The sequence below is a fragment of the Plasmodium falciparum genome (genome assembly GCF_000002765.6).
Source record: "Plasmodium falciparum 3D7 genome assembly, chromosome: 7".
Lineage (NCBI taxonomy): Eukaryota > Apicomplexa > Aconoidasida > Haemosporida > Plasmodiidae > Plasmodium > Plasmodium falciparum.
Genome location: NC_004328.3, coordinates 930,001 through 953,137, shown reverse-complemented (window position 1 = coordinate 953,137; position 23,137 = coordinate 930,001). Strand labels below are relative to the sequence as shown.

The following is a 23,137-nucleotide window of genomic DNA, read 5'->3' as shown; positions in this document are numbered from 1 at the left end:
TATGTTATTTTTTTCTTTTTAAAATGTTTCATTTAATTGTGTACAGCGACGAAAGTCTACAAAAAGTAAAACGCTCGCTGAACGTTTTTGAAAATATTTATGATCAAAATGGAAACAAGTTTGAAAAATCAGTTGAACAGAATATTAAAAAATGTATGGATTTAGATGTTCCAAAATATATTCATAAATTAATTGATGATGAAAATAAGGATTATAAAGAATATATTAATGAAGATATTTATAATTTTTATCTTAGAAAAGATATTATACAATTTTTTACTTGTAATTTGATACAATTATATATTAAGGATACAAAAAATTGTGATTTATATTTAATTGACGAATGTGAAGAAGAAAAAAAAGAAAAAGAAAAAAAAGAATCAAAATGTAAAGATGACAAACAAAAATATAAAAATACACAAAATTTATTTAAAAAAGAAAAACATGCACTTGATGAAAATAATGTTTTGTCATCATCTAATAATACAGATGATATTTCTGTTGGTATTAATCTCCCGTTACATCGTTCTCATATATTACTTATACTGTCCTTACCAACGTATTACACATTTTACGAGTTCTTTTTATTAATACAAGGTTTTATGAATTTTATTGTTCACATCAAAATATTTAAGTTAAACGGTTATTTAAACTTTCTCAAGAAAAAAAAAAAAAAAAAAAAAAAAAAAAAAAAAAAAAAATTCAATAATAAAAACAACCATAACAATAATAATAATAACAATAATAATAACAATAATAATAACAATAATAATAACAATAATAATAACAATAATAATAACAATAATAATAACAATAATAATAACAATAATAATAACAGTAATAATAATAATTATTATTATTATAATAATTGTTGTACTTATAGTTGTTGTATAGATAAGATGAATAAAAAAAATATCAAGGGAAATATAAAAAAAAAAAGGACTCAAAATATACATGGGGACACACAAACGAATTCATATAATGATAATACCAAACCTCAAAGCAAAGGTAAACAAAAAGTAAATACTTTAAATAATGAAAGTAACACATATATACATAATAAAGAATTATGTAAATTAAATAATAAGAATTATAATAAATTTGCTCATGTAGAAAAAAAGGAACAAAAATGTTATAGCGAAAATATGTATACACATAATAATATTTATGATGATCATTTAAATTCCTATGATCATATGGATGATAGCTCTATTAGTTCTGGATCGTATTTATATGAAGATTATATTAAAAATGTGTCATTAAGACAACAAGAAAATAAATCATTAAATATACGTGTAAAAGATAATTCGAAAGATAGATATATGGATAATCAAAATGTTCTGGATTTATTACATGTAAATAATGACATCAACAATAATAATATTATTAGTAATATTAATAATAATATAAATGGTAATGATTATAATTGTTGCCATAAAAAGAATTCTTTAAATTATTATAATTTTCTTCATACAGATAAACTCTTGTCCTCATATAACAAAATGTACCATTATATAAAAAAAAACTTAAAAAAAAAAAAAAAAATTCATACCTATTCGATCCTTATATTTTTCAAGACACAAATATATGCTGATATGTTTTATAAAAAATTCCATTGTAGAAATTTAAGTTCCTTTATGTGTAGGAATGTATCACAGAAAAATGTAAAAAATTTTTATGATAACTGGTATATATATTGTGCATTCGTAAATTTGATATATTATATATTAAATTATAAAGAGAATATCGAAAATGTGGGTACTAATCAATCTACTAGAGGGTACATATTAAACAAAAATGTGTCTTCTGGGATGTCTTCTGATACATATGATGATATATCTGATGATATATATGATGATATATCTGATGATATATCTGATGATATATATGACGATATATATGATGATATATCTAATAACTTGCGTGATAATGTCGGTATACCTTGTGCTGAGAAAGAGATGCCCTCGAAATACCTAAACACAAGTAACAGAAAGATAAATATGAAGGACCATATTTATTCTTCACAACTTTTTAATATTAATAAATATGAGAAATTTATAAAAAGTATTATTATAGATACCAAGATATGCATTTCGACGTGTCTATTATGTATGGAATTATTAGATAATGATATATTTCTTCTCTTAACAAGAAATGAAAAAATATGTATTAATAAAAAAAGAAATAATAATTATTATGAATATATTAATTTGTCATGTAATGTATGTACCCTGATATTTTTTTATGATATTTCGTCAAAATTGTTCAATAGTGACTTTTGTGATATTTTAAAAACCAAAAATTTGAATCAACAACAATTTGTTGGTTATCTTGAAAATTTGATTTTTCTCTCAAAGGATAATATGTTAGTTGGACAAAATGAAAATAATGATAAAACAAATGGGGGTGATAAAACAAACCAGTGTGATAAAACAAACCAGTGTGATAAAACAAACCAGTGTGATAAAACAAACCAGTGTGATAAAACAAACCAGTGTGATAAAACAAACCAGTGTGATAAAACAAACCAGTGTGATAAAACAAACCAGTGTGATAAAACAAACCAATGTGGTGATAAATTACCTAATGATTGCTCCTTAATCCCAATGAACCATTCGGATCATAAAAACAAATGTGTAATTAAACATTCCTACAAGATATTCCTAAACAAAAGAGAAGATGTTATATTAAAAGTGTTATCCTTAAATAATATGTTTAATAAATTAAAATGTAAAAATTGTAATAATGTTGATGATATATGGTTATGTTTGACATGTTCTAATGTTGGATGTGGACGGTATCATAAACGTCATGCACAGATGCATAGTTCTTTGTTTAACCATTATTATTGTATAAACATGAAAACAAAGAAGATATGGAATTATATACTAGATACTTATATAGAAGAAAGAGTACATAAGAATTTAGAAGATATTACTACAATGCATTCTGAAAATTCATATGATGAGTTTAATAAAAATAAAAGTAATAAAATTCATAGTGATAATAAAAATAAAAGTAAAAAGAAAATGATTCCTAATAATTATCATAATAATCGTTCTTATTATAATATACATACAAATGAAAAGAAAAAAAAACAAAAAAAAAATTTCCATCTTTTATATTATGATAATAATTATATTGATGATTTTTCAATTTTTGATCAAGAATATCCATTATGTGATTATAATAAAAAAATATATTATAAAATATATGATATATTTACTAATGATATATATATAAATGACAATTTAAAAAATGAATTGTTATATATATTATATTCACAATTATCCCATGAATCTAATATATATAATAATATTTTAATAGAGCTTCAATATATTTATTTAAATAAACTTGAACATCCAAAAAATATTATGAAAAATGTTACAGAGAAAATTATGGAATTACAAATTCAAAATAATAAAATAAATTTATTATGTACACATTTAGCTAGTTCTATAAAAAAAAATAATAATTTAAAAAATTCATTACAAGAAAAAATTAAATTTTATAGAAATATAAATAATAATATTATTCTACACAAAAAAAATAATAATTTTAATAATTCATCAAATAAAAATAGAAATAAAGAAAAAATGGATGATAAAGACATAAAAAAAATACACAATCTGGATCAAACCATAAAACAGTTGCAAGAGCAAGTGGATGCCTTATTAACAAATTTGTAACACACACAAATTATAAAATTAAAATATTATAAAATTATAAAATTAAAAAATTATAAAATTATAAAATTATAAAATTAAAAAATTATAAAAGTAATTAAACAAATAAATATATATATATATATTTATATTTATATTTATATAACGTGATGCTTTTATTTCTTTTATAAATATTTCTTAACCATTTCATCACTTTTCCATGTCATACCTAAAATACCATGTGCTTTTTTATGGTATACCATTTTTATAGTAACAATTTTTTTTTTTAATTTAACGTTTTTAAAATTATAAAAAACAAAAATTAAACAAAAATTAAACAACAAATAAACAAAAATTATACAAAAATATTAAATCAAAAAAAAAAAAAAAAAAAAATATTATATACACCATGTATTATGTCGTTTATATATATGTATGTTTTTGAAAAACCTTTAAAAATGTGATAATAAATGATTACATATATTAAATATAAAAGTTGTATATATATTTATGCATTAAAAAAACAAAGAAATATGTTTTCATAATAGCTGATATTTTTTTGTTTCCTCTATAAATTTTCTATATTTTTTTAATTAAAAATTAAAAGCTGCACATAAATATATATACATATATATACACATACATATGTTATGTATGCCATATGTTTATATTTTTATGGGAACCTTTTCTACACGTGAAAACAAAATATTTATTTAAAAAAAATATAAATAAAAATAATCCTTTTTAATAAAAAGAAATTTATTTATTTATTTGTTTATTTATTTGTTTGTTTATTTATTTATTCTTTTTTTTTTTTATTTATTTATTTTTTTTTTTTTTTTATTTATTTTTTTTTAATTTTAAAAAAGCTCAAATAAGACTTTGTATAATTTTTTCAACATAACCGTTTCTTTAACAAAAATGTTATAGAAATGATTTTTCATGGATTCGTTTAATTTAAACTTTTTGTTATCTTTTTGTTTGTTTCCCATATCATTTTTATTATATTTTTTTTGTTTTTTACATAGATAATTATTATAATGTGAATTTAAGAAATATTTCTTACAATTATTTTTTTTATACATATGGCAATTATTTTTTTTATACATATGACAATTATTTTTATCATTGGTATTATTATTTTCATCTATATCAGAATCGTTTATGTCATCATCTGTTTGTGTTTCTTGATCATTCTGTTCAGTATTTGGTACATTTTTAGGTGTAAAAGTAGTATTAACAGATGTACTTTTTTTAAGGTCATTTTCAGCTTTGTCGATATTTTTTTCAATAGATTGTAGTAATTCTCCTTGTCCTTGTATATTATTATAAACTATATTACCAGTATTTTTTAATTGAACTGAAAAATTTAATAAATTTGATACAATATTTTGGGCTAAATCTACACGTTGAGAACTTTCATTATCACCATTTCCATTTTTTAAATTTACAGCGATATTTCTTAATTCGTCTGATTTACCCATCAATACTTCAATAATGTTTTTGTTTAATTGTAATTGTTCCTTTTCTTTATTTAATACATCCTCTTCTAAATCTAAAATTTTTTTAATGATCTCTAAATATTTTTTTTGTTCATCAGTTATATCATCAGATTGGAGTATGGTATCTATAATGTTTTTAATATCTGATATGTCGTGTGATTTTTTTCCATTGTCATCATCTCCATTTTTGTTGTCATCTCCATTTTTGTGGTCATCTCCATTTTTGTTGTCATCTCCATTTTTGTGGTCATCTTCATTTTTGTGGTCATCTTCATTTTTGTGGTCATCTTCATTTTTGTGGTCATCTTCATTTTTGTGGTCATCTTCATCTTTTGTATCATCTCCATCTTTTGTATCATCTCCATCATCATTTTGATCATTCATCAATTTTACAAAAACCCCATTTTTATCCTTCTTACCATTCGCTGCTTTACTCATATCTAGAAAAGAATGAGTTACTACAGAGACATTTTTAAGTTCCCCTTGCTGATCCAACTTGTCTATATAATTTTTACCATTTTGATATTTTTGTGATTTGTAAAATTTTTCATAACTTTGATAATTTTCACTTAAGAATGATAAGAAATTATTAAAGTTTTGTCTTTGTCTGTTTAATAATTCTTTAATATTTTTTAACAAATGTATAAGCAATATTTTTTGGTTTCTTTCTTCATATATATTTTCTTCATTAGAATCATCTGTATATTTTTTTTTATCATCATCATGATTATTTTTATAGTCATTTTCATTATATTTTTCGTCATTTTTAAAAGTATTATTTCCCAAACTTTTTAAATTATATATAGGTTTATTTACATTTTGTTTGCTTTCTTCAAATATTTGATTGTTATTTTTATTTGTTGACATATGATTATTCATATTATTGTATTTACACATTTTGTTGTTATTTGAACAATGTGTTTTCTTCATGTCTATAGCTTCTTCTTTCTTCTCAATAAATGTTTTATTATTATTATTATTATTATTATTATTGTTGTATATGTTTTTATTTTTGTTGAATGAAGTGTTTATATTTTTATGAAAATTGAAAGTATTATCTTTATTGCTATCTTTTATTACTTCTTTGTTTATATTTTTTTCACTATTTTTTTGTAATTCTTTTTTTTCTTCTGGTAATTCTTTATTTTTTTTTTCTGCACTTACATCAACGTTCACATTCATTTGTTGATTTTCTTCATTTTCATCTTCTTCATTTTGTTGATTTTCTTCATTTTCATCTTCTTCATTTTGTTGATTCTCTTCATTTTCAATTTCCTCCTTTTCAATCTCTTCATTTTCATTTTCTTCCTTCTCAACCTCCTCATTTTTTGTTTCCCCTTTTTTATTTACCCCTGTATGTGCCACATTAGGAACTTTGTTCGCATTTAAATTTTTAGAACATGTTGTATTATTTATATTATTATTTACACTTTCCATATTCGACTTTTTTTCAACATTATGTATATTTATATCTTTTAAATTTGATGCGCCACGTTGAAGTGGCATATTGTTTTTATTTATTTTATTTTTATCATTGGAAGATGACTTTATCAGGTAAAATGAACTAATAAAACAGTAAACTATAATAAAAAAAAAAAAAAAATTCATTTTTATATTCCTATATTATAAAGCATAAAAATAGACACTGAAAGTTTCAAGTGAATTTTTTTTATTTCCTAAATATGTACACAAATATATATACATATATTTATTTATATATAATAGAACCTACATATATATATATATATATTATAGTGTTCTTATAATATTTATATATTCATATTAATGCATACTTTACAATATATTGAAAAATAGAAAATTCACCTGAATAAATCTAAGTGGTTCACATGAATTTTTTTTTTTTTTTTTTTTTTTCTTTCTTTCTTTCTTCCTAATAATAAAAATTTTCTATATAAACATTAAGGATAATATATGCAATATATACATAATATATATATATATATATATATATATATATATATATATATATAACATATTTTTATTTATTTATTTTACTTATTATTATTTTTATTTTTTAATAGAATGCTCAATATAAAATAAGCACTGTTGTGCACTGGATTTGTGGTTACATGTGCACACACTTATTTCGTTCTTATAAGTTTAAAAAAAAAAAAAAAAAATTAGGATTATTTAAAATTTATACAATATATTAAAAATATAAAAATAAAAAGGTCGACTGAAAAATATTAAACAATATCATAAGTAAGACGTGGAAAGAGGGGTTAATATTTTATCACGAAATTATATATACAAAAAAAATTATAAAATAATAAATACATAAATAAATATATATACGTATTTATGATATTTTTAAAAATACAAAAACAAATAAAATAAAATAAAAATAAAAAATTGATAAAATGATAAAATGTTAAAATGATAAAATGCTAAAATAATAACCATGTATTTTTTGTTTTAATAAATATAATATAAGATTAAACATATATATTATATCTATATATATATATATATATATATATATATATATAGATATAATATATATGTGTGTGTTATAAAATAATAATGATAAACAAATTACACATATTATTAACAATAATTATTATATATTTATAATATAACAACTTTGTTATGCCTATATAAAATGGTCAGAGCTCTAATTATCTTCTTTCTTTTTCAAAACATTATTATTACTAATCGGATCATTTTTATGTGAAAAAGTAATATGCACATAATGTATTATTATGTATTTCTCACTCATATATTTGTCATATGCTCACCATTTTGTGTATCTTCCCTTTTAATATAATCTTCTTTTGTAGATTGCCCCTTTTCATGTGCCTGATTAATATCATAAAAAATAGGAAACTTCAATATAGCTGCAATACCTGTTAAGGAATTTAATTGTTCACCTGATGTATGGTTATCTGAAAAAATATAAACTTGTCCTCCTGTATTTTTTACATATTGTACTACCTGAACGTATTCCTTTCTAGTTTTAACATCACAACTTCTAAACGTTTTATCAGTTATTAATAATGAATCTATAGCATTTATTTTCGATGCATATTTGACTTCATCAGGACCATAACAAATTTTGTCTTCATTTTTTTCAAAAATTTTATAAAATTTATTTAAAATATCCACATGTGATACAACTTTCAAGTTTAAAATTTGTTTTTTCATATTTTCATCATTTAATATTTCATTTAAAGAATTTTTAAAAATATTAGACGTTTTTACAATTAAAAATTTATTTTTTAATGTGAGAATATTCTTATCATTCTTCATATCTGATTTTTCATAGAGATAGCTAAAAAAATCATTTTTAAAAAAACCAGGACCCCCTAAAACAATACATTTTATTTTCTCAAAATTAATACTTGAATATAAATTTTTTAATACAATATTAAAAAAATTCTCTAATGATTTTTTATATGACGATGAATTATTTTTATCTTTTTTCTTATGTATTATCTTATTAATACTAAAAACTGTTTTATATAATTGTTGTGTAAGTAAATACATATTAGCACGACCACAATCAATTAATAAAATAGCAATTTCACAATTATTCTTTATATTAGTACATTCTTCTAATTTTTCTCTATGTATATGATCCCAGTTCTTTTTCATAATTTTTATCTTATCATTAAGACCTATATCAAAAGTATGATACTGACCAATCTTAACATACTCATTTGCTTTGACATTTTTCCCTGATACTCTTAAACTATTATTCTCACAATCAAAATCAATTTTAGTAATACACAATGTTAACATCAACTTTCTTATTTCAGTTACATATGAATTATTACCAATATCTTTTTGAACCTTTCTTGAAGTATAAGATTCTATTTCATCATTTAAACTTAACAAATTATACACTCCCCACAAATCATCATCCTCTTCCGTAATTAAACCGATAATCATCTTATCGTTATCACGCTTTCTGTATAACAACTTCATCTTTTTCTAAATCACAAATATTATATATATATATATATATATATATATATATATATATTGTATTGTATACAAAAAAAATAATAATAAAGTAATATATTTAGGTCGTTATTTCATTTTTTATTTATAAATATCATCCTATATTTTTTACCCATTATATATATATATATATATATATTTTATTTTTTCAAATAATACTTCACAATCGTGATACATAAGAAATAAATAAATAAATAAATACATACATACATACATACATACATATATATATATATATATGTTATATTTATTAATTATTTTCTCTAGTAATAATTTTTAAAATATATTTTTTTTTATTTTAATAATTTTTTATGCATCCTTATAAATCATTACTTTCATATATAGGGCAGAAGGTAAAAAAAAAAATAAAAATAAATATATAAATAAAATAAGAACAAAATACATTATACGTACATATATATAATAATTTATTATATATATATATTATATAAATACTTCACTTGAAAATATCCCCAAAGGAATATTAACTATTGAATAAATATTATTTGATTCTTAATACCAGATATACTATATTTTTTTTTGTTTTTCCTTTTTTTTTAATGAAATATTTTATTTTTAATTTCCTGAAAATAATATATATATATATATTATTTATCTGTTTAAATATTCTCCTTAATTTAGGAATAATAAAAATATAAGAAATTTCCCCTTATCTAATATAAAGCATATATGTTAAAAATATATAATTATATCTTATTTTTAAACATTTTTTTTTTTTTTTTTTCATTATTATTATATAAAGAAGTATATATAAATCTTACAATTTTATAACAAACATATAAATGTTATATATTTTCCCTAAAATACATAATATACAAATAATTCTAATTAAATTAACAGCATACCAAAATAATGTGATATGCATTATAATTATACGTGAGCCTTAATTTTTAATATGACAACTTATATTTCATATTACTATAAAAAAATTTAATACATTACCAGAAGGATTAATAATAAAAGAAAAAAAAAGAAGAAAGACAAACAGACAGATAGACACCTTTCATACAAATTAAAAGAAAACAATTTATAATTACAAAAATTATTAATTATAACTTCCTAATATACATATATATATATACATTCAATGAATTGTAGATATAAAAATTATTGTTAAGGTTTAATATTATATGATGTATCCAAACTATTATATAATATATATGAGCTAGCTGTTTTTTTTTTTTTTTTTTTTTTTTAATTTTTTTAGCTAATTTGTTCAGGTGAATTATAACCACCCATATAATATAAATTATAACTTTGTTAATGATTTTTTTTTTTTTTTTTCCTTCATTTATATTTTTATAATTAATTATATGAAAATAAAAAAATTAACCATTTTGTCAATTTATACATAGTGATGAATTATATATTTTATGAAGAAATATTATATATAAATATAAATATATATATATATATATATATATATGTAGAATGCTTAAATAAGAAATAACTCTACAGTTTTCTCAATTTTTTACATTTGTAACACTGGACATTTGCAAATAAATTTTGTGTTTTACAGCTATAACATTCATAATATTTATTATTATTTTGTTCGTTACATTTTGTCGTATTTTTTTTTACGTTTTTATTATTTTCTTCACCCTTTTCAAATAGAAAATTATCATAACATATATCATCGTCTAAAGACAAGCCATATGCTTTTTGAAATACTTGTTTTTCATATTTTAATTTCTCTTCATTAATATAATTTGATGATATCTTATTTTCAGAAATGTGTTTATTAAAGTAATCAAATGCATTATACGAAAATTCTGGTTTCGTTTTTATATTATCATTTTTTTCTATGGAACTTGAATTATCTCGATATTTTTTTTCCTTATCTCTTTTTCTTCCATGCCGATTTTTTTTTTCATCGTTGTGCAAAATCTTTTTTTTGGAAGAATCATCAAGATAATTATGCTTGTCATATTTATAGAATTTTTTATAGTTATCATTTTTATCATTCTTATTATATTTATCATATTTATCATACTTATCATATTTATCATATTTATCATACTTATCATACTTATCATATTTATCATACTTATCATATTTATTACTGTACCTTTTTCTTTCCTTTTCCTTTTTTTTTTCATGCTTATGCTCACGATGGTGATGTTTTTTATTTATTTTTAATCTACTTTCTTTTATAATTTCCTTATCTCCATCGTCATATCTTTCTTTCATTTTTACAAATTATAATTAAACACAATACAGAGACAACTAAAAATCTTATTTCTCATTTAAATAATATATTCAATCATAAATTATAAATACATTCGAATTACATTATACACTATGTTTTGATAAATATGTTCTTTTTTTTTGTTTTTCTTCAATTTCCTTTCTTTTTTTATATTATTTTCTTCTGAGCACTCTACATATACAATTGCATGTTCAAATGTTTTTTAATATAAATAAGATTCTTAACATTTTTTCATTAGTAAAATATTTTTAACAACAAAAAAAGAACAAAAAAAAAAAAAAAAAATTACAAATCAAATAGTTATTTATAATAAACGATAATATTATAAATATTTTATGTGAAAACTTAGAAAAATGTTACCATATATAATATATAGGTTTTAATTTTTTTTTTTTTTTTTTTTTTTTTTTTTTTGTTGGGTGGAGTTTTTTTTTAATATACGTAAAATTTAAAAAAAAAAAAAATAAAAAAAATTGAAGATCTTTTTTTCAAAAAAAAAAAAAAAAAATATATATAATTATATATATAATATATATATATATATTTATAATATTATATATAATATATATTATATATATATAATAATATAATTTTATATCTTTTTATTATTGTATATTAACGTTTATTTTATGTTTATATAATTATTACTTCTTATATTATATAATTACATATATATATGTATATATTTATAAATGTTTCATTTTTATTATATTCAATTTTTTTTTATTTATTTTATATTATAACTTACAATTTTATATTTGACATTTTTTTCATTTGAATAAATGGAGAAATCGAATTTTGAAAGAAAATTGTACAATCAAATAAAAAAATAAAATAAAATAAAAGTTAAGAATTAAATATATTAATATATTGTAAGATAGAAAAAAAAAATATGTATGAATCAAATAATCCATTGTGATATTTGAAAAAATATAAAAATAACATATATATATAATAATATATTTAAAAACTTGTATTTATATACAAATATAAAAGTATATATATATTTTGTTATCTTTTGTTGTTATATGTTTTTGTGTACATAATTTTTCCTTAATTAAAAAAGAAAAGAAATACTTGTATAAATAATATCAATTGTTTTTTTTTTTTTTTTTTTTTTTTTTTTTTTGGGGTATTGAGAAAGAGGTAGAAATATGTTTTCTTTAACATTATAAGGCAAAGTGGAATAATTTTGTATTCATTCTATTGATATTAATAAGTTGCTTTGAAAGTTGACAGTGAATTTATTTTCTTTTAATTTTATATATTTTTGTCAGTTTATAAAAATAAGTAATAACATATAAACATATAATTCTTACACTTCCTACATATTATGTTATTGTTTTTATTTTTCGTTTGTACTTTTTGTATATGAATTGGAAGTTATAAATATAGAAATATAGTAGATGATAACATAGTGAACCTAAACAATAAATATATATATATATATATATATATATATTGTATATGTTTGTATCTTTTTTTTTTTTTTTTTTTTTCTTAGAAATGGATGAGAATATATCTAATGGAACTTTTATATATTTAATTATTTGGTTTGTGTCTTGTATCGTGTTTTGCATTTTTTTTGCAAGGGATGGAAAAATATCAAGATGGAATATGATTAAGTAAAAATTTTTAAAGAAATCCTTATTTGAGATATATAAATAATATATATATATATATATATATATATATATATGTACATATATTTATGTAACTAGCCATTTTTTTTTTATTACATACACATATATATATATTTTTTTTTTTTTTTTTTTTTTTTTTTTTTTCTTCAGGTTAATAATTACGCTAGTTTCTTTGGCTGTTTTTTGTTTATGGATATTGTAAGTTTATAATAAAAAGAGAAAAACATAGACATTGTAATTATATAATTGTGAATATGTATTTATGTTATATTTTCCACATATTTTCTATATATCTTTTTTACATTTTATTTTATTGAACTTTTCTTTAGTTGGCTGTGTGTGTATATTTCTCAATTAAATCCCATTGTTTTCCCACAAAGGAGGACCGTAAAGGATTAAAAAAGAAAAAGTAAAAACAGTATATGTTTATGAATATATGGAATAACGAATATGAGAAAGGATTACTTATATATGTATATGTGTCTATCTTTTATTTTACAGATGTAGAACATATAAATATATATGTAATATATCTCCATTGTATATATAAATATATATATATATATATATATATATATATGTATGTATATTTATTTATTATTGATTTATATTTTATTATTATTTATTTATTTATTTTTTTTTTTTTTTTGTGCCTATTTTTTTTAAACACCCTAATGAACCATTCATTCTTTAAAAACTATTAATTATCTTTTATCGTAGAATTATTTATATGATTGTAAAAAAATTTACAAAAACCAAAAATTAATATGAAAAGTTTATATTTAAAAAAAAAATAAAATATAATATAATAAAATAATTGAATATATACATTCACATCAGTGAAATAAAAAATATATATATTTTTTTAAATGATTATGTATTCTTAAATTGTAAAAGGCACATAATAAATGAATGTATATAAAATATAATCATAAATTATTATATTTTATTTTTTTTCATGTCACATATATATAAGTGTACCACTGTAAGACAAATCGTGTTGTGTTTTTATAATATTATGAAAATATCTATACATATATACATACATATATATATATATATATAATAAATTTGTGGAAAAGAAGAAACAGTTTAAATGTTACATAAAAAAAATTAGAGGATGAAGATAATCATAATGTTTTTATATTATTATTATGACAAGTATTTAATTTTATCCTTTACTTAAATCTTTTAAAATATATAAATATACATACCCATTTATTTATTTAAATCCTTTTCTGCTTCCATATTAGCTTTAAATTTTTGTAATTCCGATTCAACTTTTAAAATAAATTTATCGTCATCGTCATCATCATCGTCCCATCCTAAAAAAATAAAAAGAAAAATAATAAATTATATAAAATGTTCACATAAAAAGTTTCACAATTTTAAAAGGAATTAATCACATAAATATATATATATATATATATATATATATATATATATATACATTATATATATTTTATAACATTAATTTGAAACAAACCTGCTGCTCCCCAATCTTCTTCCCAATTTTCCAAGTCTGTGTCTACATTTAAAGCTACACTTCCTATATATATAAAAAAAAGAAATAACAAAAAAATGTACAAGAAATATAATTGATGAAATGAATATATTTATATAAAATAATATCAGTTGGTATATATTTATTTTTTTACATTTTTCTATCTATTTTTAACATTACCCATTTCTTCAAATTCTTCCAATTCATCATCAGGCTCATCAAAAATGTACATATTTTCTCCGCTGTTTTCATTTACTTTCCCGTCATTCTTATTATCTTTCATATCACTAAATTCATTTTTATTACTGTTATCCTGCATATTTTTTTGCATTGCTAAAAATTATTATATTGTATATATATATATATAATATATAATTGTTAAATAATAATATAAAAATGGAATAACTCAATATGTTATATTCCTTAAATATGAAATAGTATTTTACGCAAATCTGTATTCCCTTTTAAATAAATAAATATATTATATATATATATATATATATTTATATAATATATATGTATTTTTTTTTTTTTTTTTTATACTGATATAAATTTATGTTTGATTTTATATTCGTTTCTTTTATTACTTTTTTTTTTTTACCAAGTATGAAAAAAAAAAAAAAAAAAAAATATATTGCCAATTTTATTTTTTTTCTTTTATAAATTCACAATTGTATATTTTGAACTCAGTATTATTCATTTATTATAATTAAAATTTTTTTATTTCTTAGAAAAAAATGTATCTTACAAAATATACAAATTATTATTTTTAAATTAAAAAAAAAAAAAAAAAAAAAAAAGTATATACATAAAATATATAATATATATTATATACATATCATTTTATACATTCCATTTATTTTCTTAATCATTTTAGCCTTTTGCTTCTTTTCTCTTTTATACGTTTACAAAAGGACCGATATAGTGCTCTCCTCAAAATGGTGTAAATCGTTTTAAATTTTTTTTTTTCCTATCTTTTTAAATTTATTCAAGAAGCATTTAAAATATTAGAATTAAAGAATATATCTTTTTAAAAAAAAAAAAAAAAGAATCCGTACAATTTTTTTTTTTTTTTTTTTTTTTTTTTTGAAACTATTCAAATATTTATAGAAATACGACTTGTTTCAATTACTTCTCAAGCCATAAATGTTGAATTGTAAAAATAAATAAAAAGATAAACATTATATATATATATATATATATATATATATATATATATATATATATATATAATATATATAAAGATGTAATATTTTTGTTTTTCTCCTAAAATTTTGTCGTCTAACATATAATATATATTACGGGTAAAAATTATTTATAAAAGTTGGATAACTGATAAATATTCGTTTATAGTTTAAAAATATGTACAAAAAAAAAAAAAAAAATAAAATAAAATAATAAAATAAAATAATAAAATAAAATAAATATATAAAATATATAAATAATGATAAAATCAAAATAATGTAAGTATCAAATTAGTGATTAACAAATTAATCCAATAATATAATAATGTTATGTATAAAATGTAACTTATACATAATATATATAAATATATATATAAGTCATCGTAATATTTATTTGAATAATCATCATACTAATATATATACACATTATTATATTGTGTGTATTTATCCATATCATATTCAAAGCATATTATATTGTTCCCTACATATGTTATTTATTCTTCCACTTATAAATTTATGTATTATCTATGGACTCCTTACAAATGAGGATAAGTTGTTTACATTATAAGAAAAAGATTTTGCAATGTCAAAAACCAAGTTTCCAAAGATATATGAAAATCCTTCTTGAGGACTTACCATAATACCCCATGTATATGGTACATCATATGATACCACGGTTTCAATATTTTGTATACCTTTAGGTACAAATATATTTTTCCCGTTAACTAAACCTTCTACTGTTAATGATCTTGAATTTTCTAAACCTAATTTTAGAGTATAGTGTGTTAAATATCCAGCATTATTTGTTTGAACATTTGTGACAGTTATATTAGTTAATCTATTACTAGATGGTACTGCATTTCTAGTTCGTTCAAATAAATTTTGACTTAATGCTAAAAAGTATAAAGCCATAGAACTTGTATCTAATGAACTTTTACCAGAATTCGATACAAAATTTTTAATATTTTCACGAGAACTAGAAAAGGATTTACTTGCTAATATTCTTTCTTCAGGGTTAATAATACCATTACCTTGTACTCCTCTATCTACAACCTTTCTATATGGTATATCTTTTGATATATTTTGTAATATACCTAATAACACGTTACGCTCATTCTTATACGAATCTTCTTTTTGAACAGGTAAGAGACTAGCTGTTTCTAGTGTATTTGTTAAAGTCACAGGGAAAAGTTCCTTTACATCCAGATCAGTACCATTAAAATTAAATTTTAATCCATATTTAGTTGTTCTCATTACATCTATTAAAAATTCAGGTAATGGACATAAATAAGATATACTCTTATTTTTAATTCCACTTCTACTATCATAATGACCAACTAAATATGGTAGTTGATATGGAGCTCTTTTCATTTCTGGGAAAAAAAAACTACCTAAAGGAACACTTATATTTGATAATATCACATATATATCAAGTGTATTATTTACTTCATAATTTCTATCTCTTTCTCCTTGTATCAATAATCCATATATTGGAGAATCCTCAACATTTATTTGGTTAAGACTATTTGATACTAATCCAGCAATAGTAAAGCATAAAGATTCTTTTTTTAAAGTCTCTCTTAATACCTTTTCTTTATCTCTAGCATTTAATTCATACACACCAAATAATACTTCTAAATCGTTTATTAAATAACGAAATTTATCCATATTTTTTTTTAAAACTTGTCTTGGTTCATTCACATTATAATTCTGTTGTTTTAATTCTCCATTGGCATCAACGTACAACTCATAATTATTTTTTCTTACATAATTAATATTTTCTTTTAAATTGAATGGTTTACCTCCATCAGGGTTCCTCTTCTTAAACTCGTTATCTAAATGCTTGGAAACATTACCATAACGTTCCTTGTAGGGTCTTACAGCTACGACGCTGTATAGGAAAAGACAAAAAAGCAATAACTTATTCATTTGGTGAAATCACAAAAAAATAAAAAATATATATATATATATATAATTACGTGATTGTTTGCTATTCTTTAAACTGTATGTTTTTCTATTTTTTTCCTTTTTTTTTTTTTTTTTTTGTGTGTGTCTTATTTATTTTTTTATATATATTAAAATCAAATATATAAAAATTTAAATATGTTACTAAATCTTTCTCAAAAAAATAAACTATGCAATATTTATGAAAAACACATAAAAAAAAAAAAAAATAATAATAAATATAAATATTTATCAATTATAAAAACAAAATTTATAGAAATTATTTTCTCTATATTAACACATGAATTATAAAAAAAAATAATAATAAATAAAAAGATTACCAACTATAGAATGTTCATATTTTTTTTTTTTTTTTTTTTTTTATATGAACGTTTTGGCTGTATAAAAATGTCTATATATATATATATATATATATATATATATATATATATATTCAAAATATATTAGAAAAAAAAAAAATAATAAAACCAATTAAAATATGTAAAGTATTAATACTTTTTAGCTTTAAATATATAAATATAAATAAATAACTATATATATATATATATATATATATATTCTTATTTTATTGTCTAAAGGGTGTTATAACTTTTCTTATATATTTTTCTATTTTGATATTTTTAGCTGTTTTTTATTTTATTTTTTATTCAAAACACAACATGATAAATTGTGTACATACAAAATAAGGGAAAAAAAAAAAATATTGACTAAAATAATAGTAAAACTAAATGAACAAGACATGTAATTTATTCCGACAATATTCATAAACTTAGAAAACTTCTTTTTCTTTTTATATTATTATTTTTACATATTAATAAAATAAAGTTAACATGTATTTCATTTTATGAACATGTTCAGGTAAAGATGAAAAAAAAAAAAAAAAAAAAAACGAAAAAGAAATAACATTATATGTTCAGGTCATAATTTTTATATACAACTTTTTTTTTTTTTTTTTTTTTTTTTTTTTATTATATAACAAATTAATGAAATTCGTTAGCATACAAATAAAATATGTATGTATTCCCCCTGGCTGTTCTACATTTTGTTACGTCTTTGTTAAAAAATAGAAATAATTATTTTAAAAATAATATATATATATATATATATTTCATATAATTAATAAAATTTTAATATTTAACATATGATATGATAACATACGTAGCTTAAACTACATATCTTTAAAAACATTGTAAATTGTTTACACAACAATAAAACGCTACATAATTGTACATGTAGAAATAAAAGCTTTGCAAAATTAGTAAAAAGGATTGTTATTTATAATTATTATTATATTATTCTTATTTTTAATCACCTGCAATGGGGTGTTACTTTTTTTCGCATAAAAGTTATTTCATATGAGGTTATATCAAAACATATTTGTGAAATATATTTGCTTCTTTTTTATTTTTTAAATAACATGGAATTATTATGTTTTATATCATCATATGATAGCACTTATATAATATTAATAAACTATTTTATTCTTAACCTTTCAGATTATCAATTAAAAAATATGTCATTGCATATATTCCGATAGAGAAAAAATATATAAAAAAAAAAAAAAAAAAGAGGATAAATTAAAACCTTTAGAACCTTATAAAAATTATTATACTGTTTAATTCCATATTATAATTTTATACTTAAAAAGGAAAATATATATAAATATATATAAATATATATATATATATATATATATATATATAATATTAATAAATGTATATTTTCTTATAGCTTATTTTAAATGATTTTATTATAATTCAGTTTTTTCTTTTTTATTAAAATAAGATACGTTTTATGTTTCATTTATTATTTTTTTCATGTTAATAAAAATAACTTATATATTATAATTTATTTTTATTTATAACTTTAAAATAATATGAAAAGGTCTTTTTTTCAAAAGTACATAAATAAAAAAGGTTAATATATTTTATATATATATTTATAATAGTATTAGGATCATATTTATTTTAATATATTTTATATTTATATTATTGTATTATAATAATACTTTTTGAAAAAAAAAAAAAAAAACATACCTTATAAAATATATATAAAATATATATAATAATATATATATATAATATATATATTATATATTATAATAATTTATTATGGTATTATAATGAAATATATATATAAAATATATAATAATATGTGAGGATGTATGTATAAGGGGTTTTTTTGGTTTATAATTTTTCTTCCTCTTGCAATATTTTTATTACATATATTAATTATGTATAATATACATAATAATATATATGTATAATAATATTATATATATATGACTATATATTAAGAAAATATAATTATAATAGATATATAATATATTATTGATTAATATATAATAATACCCTATATATTATATAAAATTAACTTTTTATATATTATTTGCCATGTTTTATTATATTATACATATATATATTATATATATATATATATATATATATATATTATAATATAAATAACATATATAATAATAATATATTATTTTGATATACACCGTTGAATGTACATAAATAATATTAATATATTGTAAAAGCTTTTTTTCTAAGGTTTAAAAAAAAAAAAAAAAAATGTAAATTAAATTATTTCTTTTTTTCAAAACAAAAAGTATATATAATTTATATATATATATATATTATATTGCAATATCTAAATATACAGATATGTATACATATAAAAAAAAAAAAGCAAAAAAAGGAATCTTTAAAAAAAAATAATAAAAAATATAAAATAAAATAAAAATATAAATTCCACAATTTTTATATTTTTAATTTTTTTATAAATTTTAAAAATTATGAAATTTTAAGAAAAATTGGTAAATATAATATATTAATCGAATTAAAAAAAGAAATAAAAAAAAAAAAAAAAAAGGTAATAAAATATTATATATATAAATATATATATATATATATATATATATATATATATATATTATAAAAAAATAAAAAATAAGAAAAGAGATCTATATAAAAATATATATATTATATATATATATATATATATGAAAAGAAAATAATATATATATTCATTATTTAAAATTTTAAATTCTTCTTTTGAATATTCTCATTTTAGAAAAAGAAAAGGATATATTTTTTGTGTTATATGAAAAAAATTATTATATATATAAAATAATATATGTATTTTATTCATTTTTTTTTTGTTTGTTTGTTGATTAAGATTTTATTGTAAGAATATATAATCGTGTATGTTACATATTATATTAAGTAGTTTAAAGTATATTATATAAATATATATATTTATTGTCCTTTTTATTTAGATAATTTTTTGAAAGAATGGAAACAACAACGGCTGATATAAAACTTTTTAAAAAATGGTCATATGAAGAGATCAATATTGCTGACTTATCTTTGGTAAGGGAAAAAAAAAAAAAATAAATAAATATATATATATATATATATATATATATATATATATATATATATACATATGTATATACATATATATATATAAATTATTTTTCTTTTTTAGGTGGATTGTATAGCTGTATCACAAAAGGCATGTGTTTATACACCACATACCGCTGGACGTTATCAAAAGAAAAGGTTTAGAAAGGCCTTATGTCCAATTGTAGAAAGATTGGTTAATTCTATGATGATGCATGGAAGGAATAATGGAAAAAAATTAAAAGCAATAAGAATCGTAGCTTATGCTTTTGAAATTATTCATTTAATGACAGGAGAAAACCCTCTACAAGTTTTTGTAAATGCAGTACAAAAAGGTGGACCCAGAGAAGATTCAACAAGAATTGGATCAGCAGGTGTTGTTAGAAGACAAGCAGTTGATGTTTCTCCATTAAGAAGAGTAAATCAAGCTATCTATTTAATTTGTACAGGTGCCAGAAATGCAGCTTTTAGAAACATTAAATCTATATCTGAATGTTTAGCAGAAGAAATCATTAATTGCGCTAATGAATCTTCTAGTTCTTATGCTATTAAAAAGAAAGATGAAATTGAAAGAGTAGCAAAAGCTAACAGATAAAAAAGATACCAACAAACAAAAATGGATGTTTTTATGTCCACACAAATATATATATATATATATATATATATAAAAGTAGTTATATATATTTGTATGTACATATACATATCCCTTATATGATCATATATTCTTATATTTTATATATGTTAGTTTTTTTTTTTTTTTTTTTTTAATTTTGGAAAATAGAAGAAATATATTTATTTATCCATAATGGTTCATATATTATCTATTTAACTTGTGTAATTCATATTTTTATTTTCATTTTTATTTACATTTTTATTTACATTTTTATTTACATTTTTATTGAAAAAAAAAAAAAAAAAAGAAGAAAAGAATAAACTATTTAAAAATTTTTTAAATATCATTTATTATCTTAAGTACAACAAATAAAAATATCTGTTTATCTGAAAAAATTGGAGATATATCAATTTGTGTTTATATAATATGCTACAATAAATGAAGACGTACAACAAAAAAATGTCTTATATGTGTCCACATGGCGGAGATAATAATAAAATAAATAAATAAATGTATAAATAAATAAATGTATAAAGCATTACAAATAAATAATAAGTAAATTAAAACAAATAATATATATAAATAAATCATTTTTTCAACTTTCTATATTCATATACATATAGACGGGAAAAACAAAAATAACAACACTGCAATAAAATTAAAAAGCATTTATGAAAAGAAAAAAGAGAATGTGTGTTTTGGAATATAAAATAATATATATTCATATAAATTAGTATTCCTTTAATAGAAAATATTAAATATATGTTTAATAAGAGAAGAACTTTATATACCATTTGTAAAAATTTGTAAATTTCCATCTTCCTTTTAAAATTTGATAAAAACATTTTCACATTATTTTCTAAGCATATGAAATTGTTATTATTGTTATTATTGTTATTATTGTTATTATTGTTATTATTGTTATTATTGTTATTATTGTTATTATTGTTATTATTGTTATTATTGATATTATTGTTATTATTGATATTATTATTATTATTGTTATTATTTATTATTATTACCTTTTTGTTTATATCTTCAACGTGATGGTAGTGTTTATAATATATCTTTATTTTTTTTTTTTTAATTACATTAATTTTTTTTCTGCATTGTATTGGTCCTTCTTTTTCGTAAGATAAAAATGATTTATCATTTTTATCATCATTTGTTTTATGATATTGTGATTTATTTATTTGTTCTGTTGAAGAGGAAGGACAATATAGAGAAGTATCTGTAGATATTTTATTTATATTGATATTATTTGAATGTATATATCTATTAGTATTCTTTATTTCTTCTTCCATTTCATATATGTTATTATCTTGCCCATTTGTTTTCTTATTATTAAAAAATAATTTGTTTTCTCCTTGTTCGATGACTTGAAATTCTTTTTTTTTTTTCTTGGATAAAAAATAAAAATTATTCTTGTCTAGAATTTCA

The 23,137-nt window shown here is 18.6% G+C and overlaps 9 protein-coding genes across 9 annotated transcripts in view; 3 read left to right on the top strand and 6 right to left on the bottom strand.

Moving 5' to 3' along the window:
- Nucleotides 1-23: 23 nt before the first annotated feature.
- PF3D7_0722300 (ubiquitin carboxyl-terminal hydrolase, putative) lies at nucleotides 24-3,689 on the top strand (the record flags this gene model as incomplete). Its single annotated transcript, XM_001349088.1, has 1 exon — nucleotides 24-3,689. One exon carries the CDS (start codon nucleotides 24-26, stop codon nucleotides 3,687-3,689), a length of 3,666 nt encoding a protein of 1,221 aa, XP_001349124.1.
- Nucleotides 3,690-4,525: 836 nt separating this feature from the next.
- PF3D7_0722200 (rhoptry-associated leucine zipper-like protein 1) lies at nucleotides 4,526-6,775 on the bottom strand (the record flags this gene model as incomplete). Its single annotated transcript, XM_001349087.1, has 1 exon — nucleotides 4,526-6,775. The coding sequence occupies one exon, from the start codon at nucleotides 6,773-6,775 to the stop codon at nucleotides 4,526-4,528; it is 2,250 nt and encodes a 749-aa protein (XP_001349123.1).
- Nucleotides 6,776-7,903: 1,128 nt separating this feature from the next.
- On the bottom strand, nucleotides 7,904-9,115 carry PF3D7_0722100 (protein pelota homolog, putative; the record flags this gene model as incomplete). Its single annotated transcript, XM_001349086.1, has 1 exon — nucleotides 7,904-9,115. The coding sequence occupies one exon, from the start codon at nucleotides 9,113-9,115 to the stop codon at nucleotides 7,904-7,906; it is 1,212 nt and encodes a 403-aa protein (XP_001349122.1).
- A 1,509-nt stretch (nucleotides 9,116-10,624) lies between these two features.
- PF3D7_0722000 (conserved Plasmodium protein, unknown function) lies at nucleotides 10,625-11,362 on the bottom strand (the record flags this gene model as incomplete). Its single annotated transcript, XM_001349085.1, has 1 exon — nucleotides 10,625-11,362. The coding sequence occupies one exon, from the start codon at nucleotides 11,360-11,362 to the stop codon at nucleotides 10,625-10,627; it is 738 nt and encodes a 245-aa protein (XP_001349121.1).
- A 1,525-nt stretch (nucleotides 11,363-12,887) lies between these two features.
- On the top strand, nucleotides 12,888-13,423 carry PF3D7_0721900 (V-type ATPase V0 subunit e, putative; the record flags this gene model as incomplete). Its single annotated transcript, XM_002808741.1, has 3 exons — nucleotides 12,888-13,006; nucleotides 13,175-13,222; nucleotides 13,354-13,423. 3 exons carry the CDS (start codon nucleotides 12,888-12,890, stop codon nucleotides 13,421-13,423), a joined length of 237 nt encoding a protein of 78 aa, XP_002808787.1.
- An 819-nt stretch (nucleotides 13,424-14,242) lies between these two features.
- Nucleotides 14,243-14,859, bottom strand: PF3D7_0721800 (conserved Plasmodium protein, unknown function; the record flags this gene model as incomplete). The annotated part of the gene is made up of 3 exons (XM_001349084.1): nucleotides 14,243-14,349; nucleotides 14,511-14,573; nucleotides 14,709-14,859. The coding sequence occupies 3 exons, from the start codon at nucleotides 14,857-14,859 to the stop codon at nucleotides 14,243-14,245; spliced, it is 321 nt and encodes a 106-aa protein (XP_001349120.1).
- Nucleotides 14,860-16,237: 1,378 nt separating this feature from the next.
- PF3D7_0721700 (secreted ookinete protein, putative) lies at nucleotides 16,238-17,641 on the bottom strand (the record flags this gene model as incomplete). Its single annotated transcript, XM_001349083.1, has 1 exon — nucleotides 16,238-17,641. One exon carries the CDS (start codon nucleotides 17,639-17,641, stop codon nucleotides 16,238-16,240), a length of 1,404 nt encoding a protein of 467 aa, XP_001349119.1.
- A 3,332-nt stretch (nucleotides 17,642-20,973) lies between these two features.
- On the top strand, nucleotides 20,974-21,679 carry PF3D7_0721600 (40S ribosomal protein S5, putative; the record flags this gene model as incomplete). Its single annotated transcript, XM_001349082.1, has 2 exons — nucleotides 20,974-21,051; nucleotides 21,170-21,679. 2 exons carry the CDS (start codon nucleotides 20,974-20,976, stop codon nucleotides 21,677-21,679), a joined length of 588 nt encoding a protein of 195 aa, XP_001349118.1.
- Nucleotides 21,680-22,284: 605 nt separating this feature from the next.
- The window catches only part of PF3D7_0721500 (conserved Plasmodium membrane protein, unknown function), a gene marked incomplete at both ends in the record, with an annotated part of 2,340 nt that continues 1,487 nt past the window's right edge, over nucleotides 22,285-23,137 (bottom strand). The window contains one exon of the mRNA XM_001349081.1: nucleotides 22,285-23,137. This exon is cut by the window's right edge and continues 1,487 nt beyond it. Within this exon, the coding sequence (XP_001349117.1) occupies nucleotides 22,285-23,137 (853 nt within the window).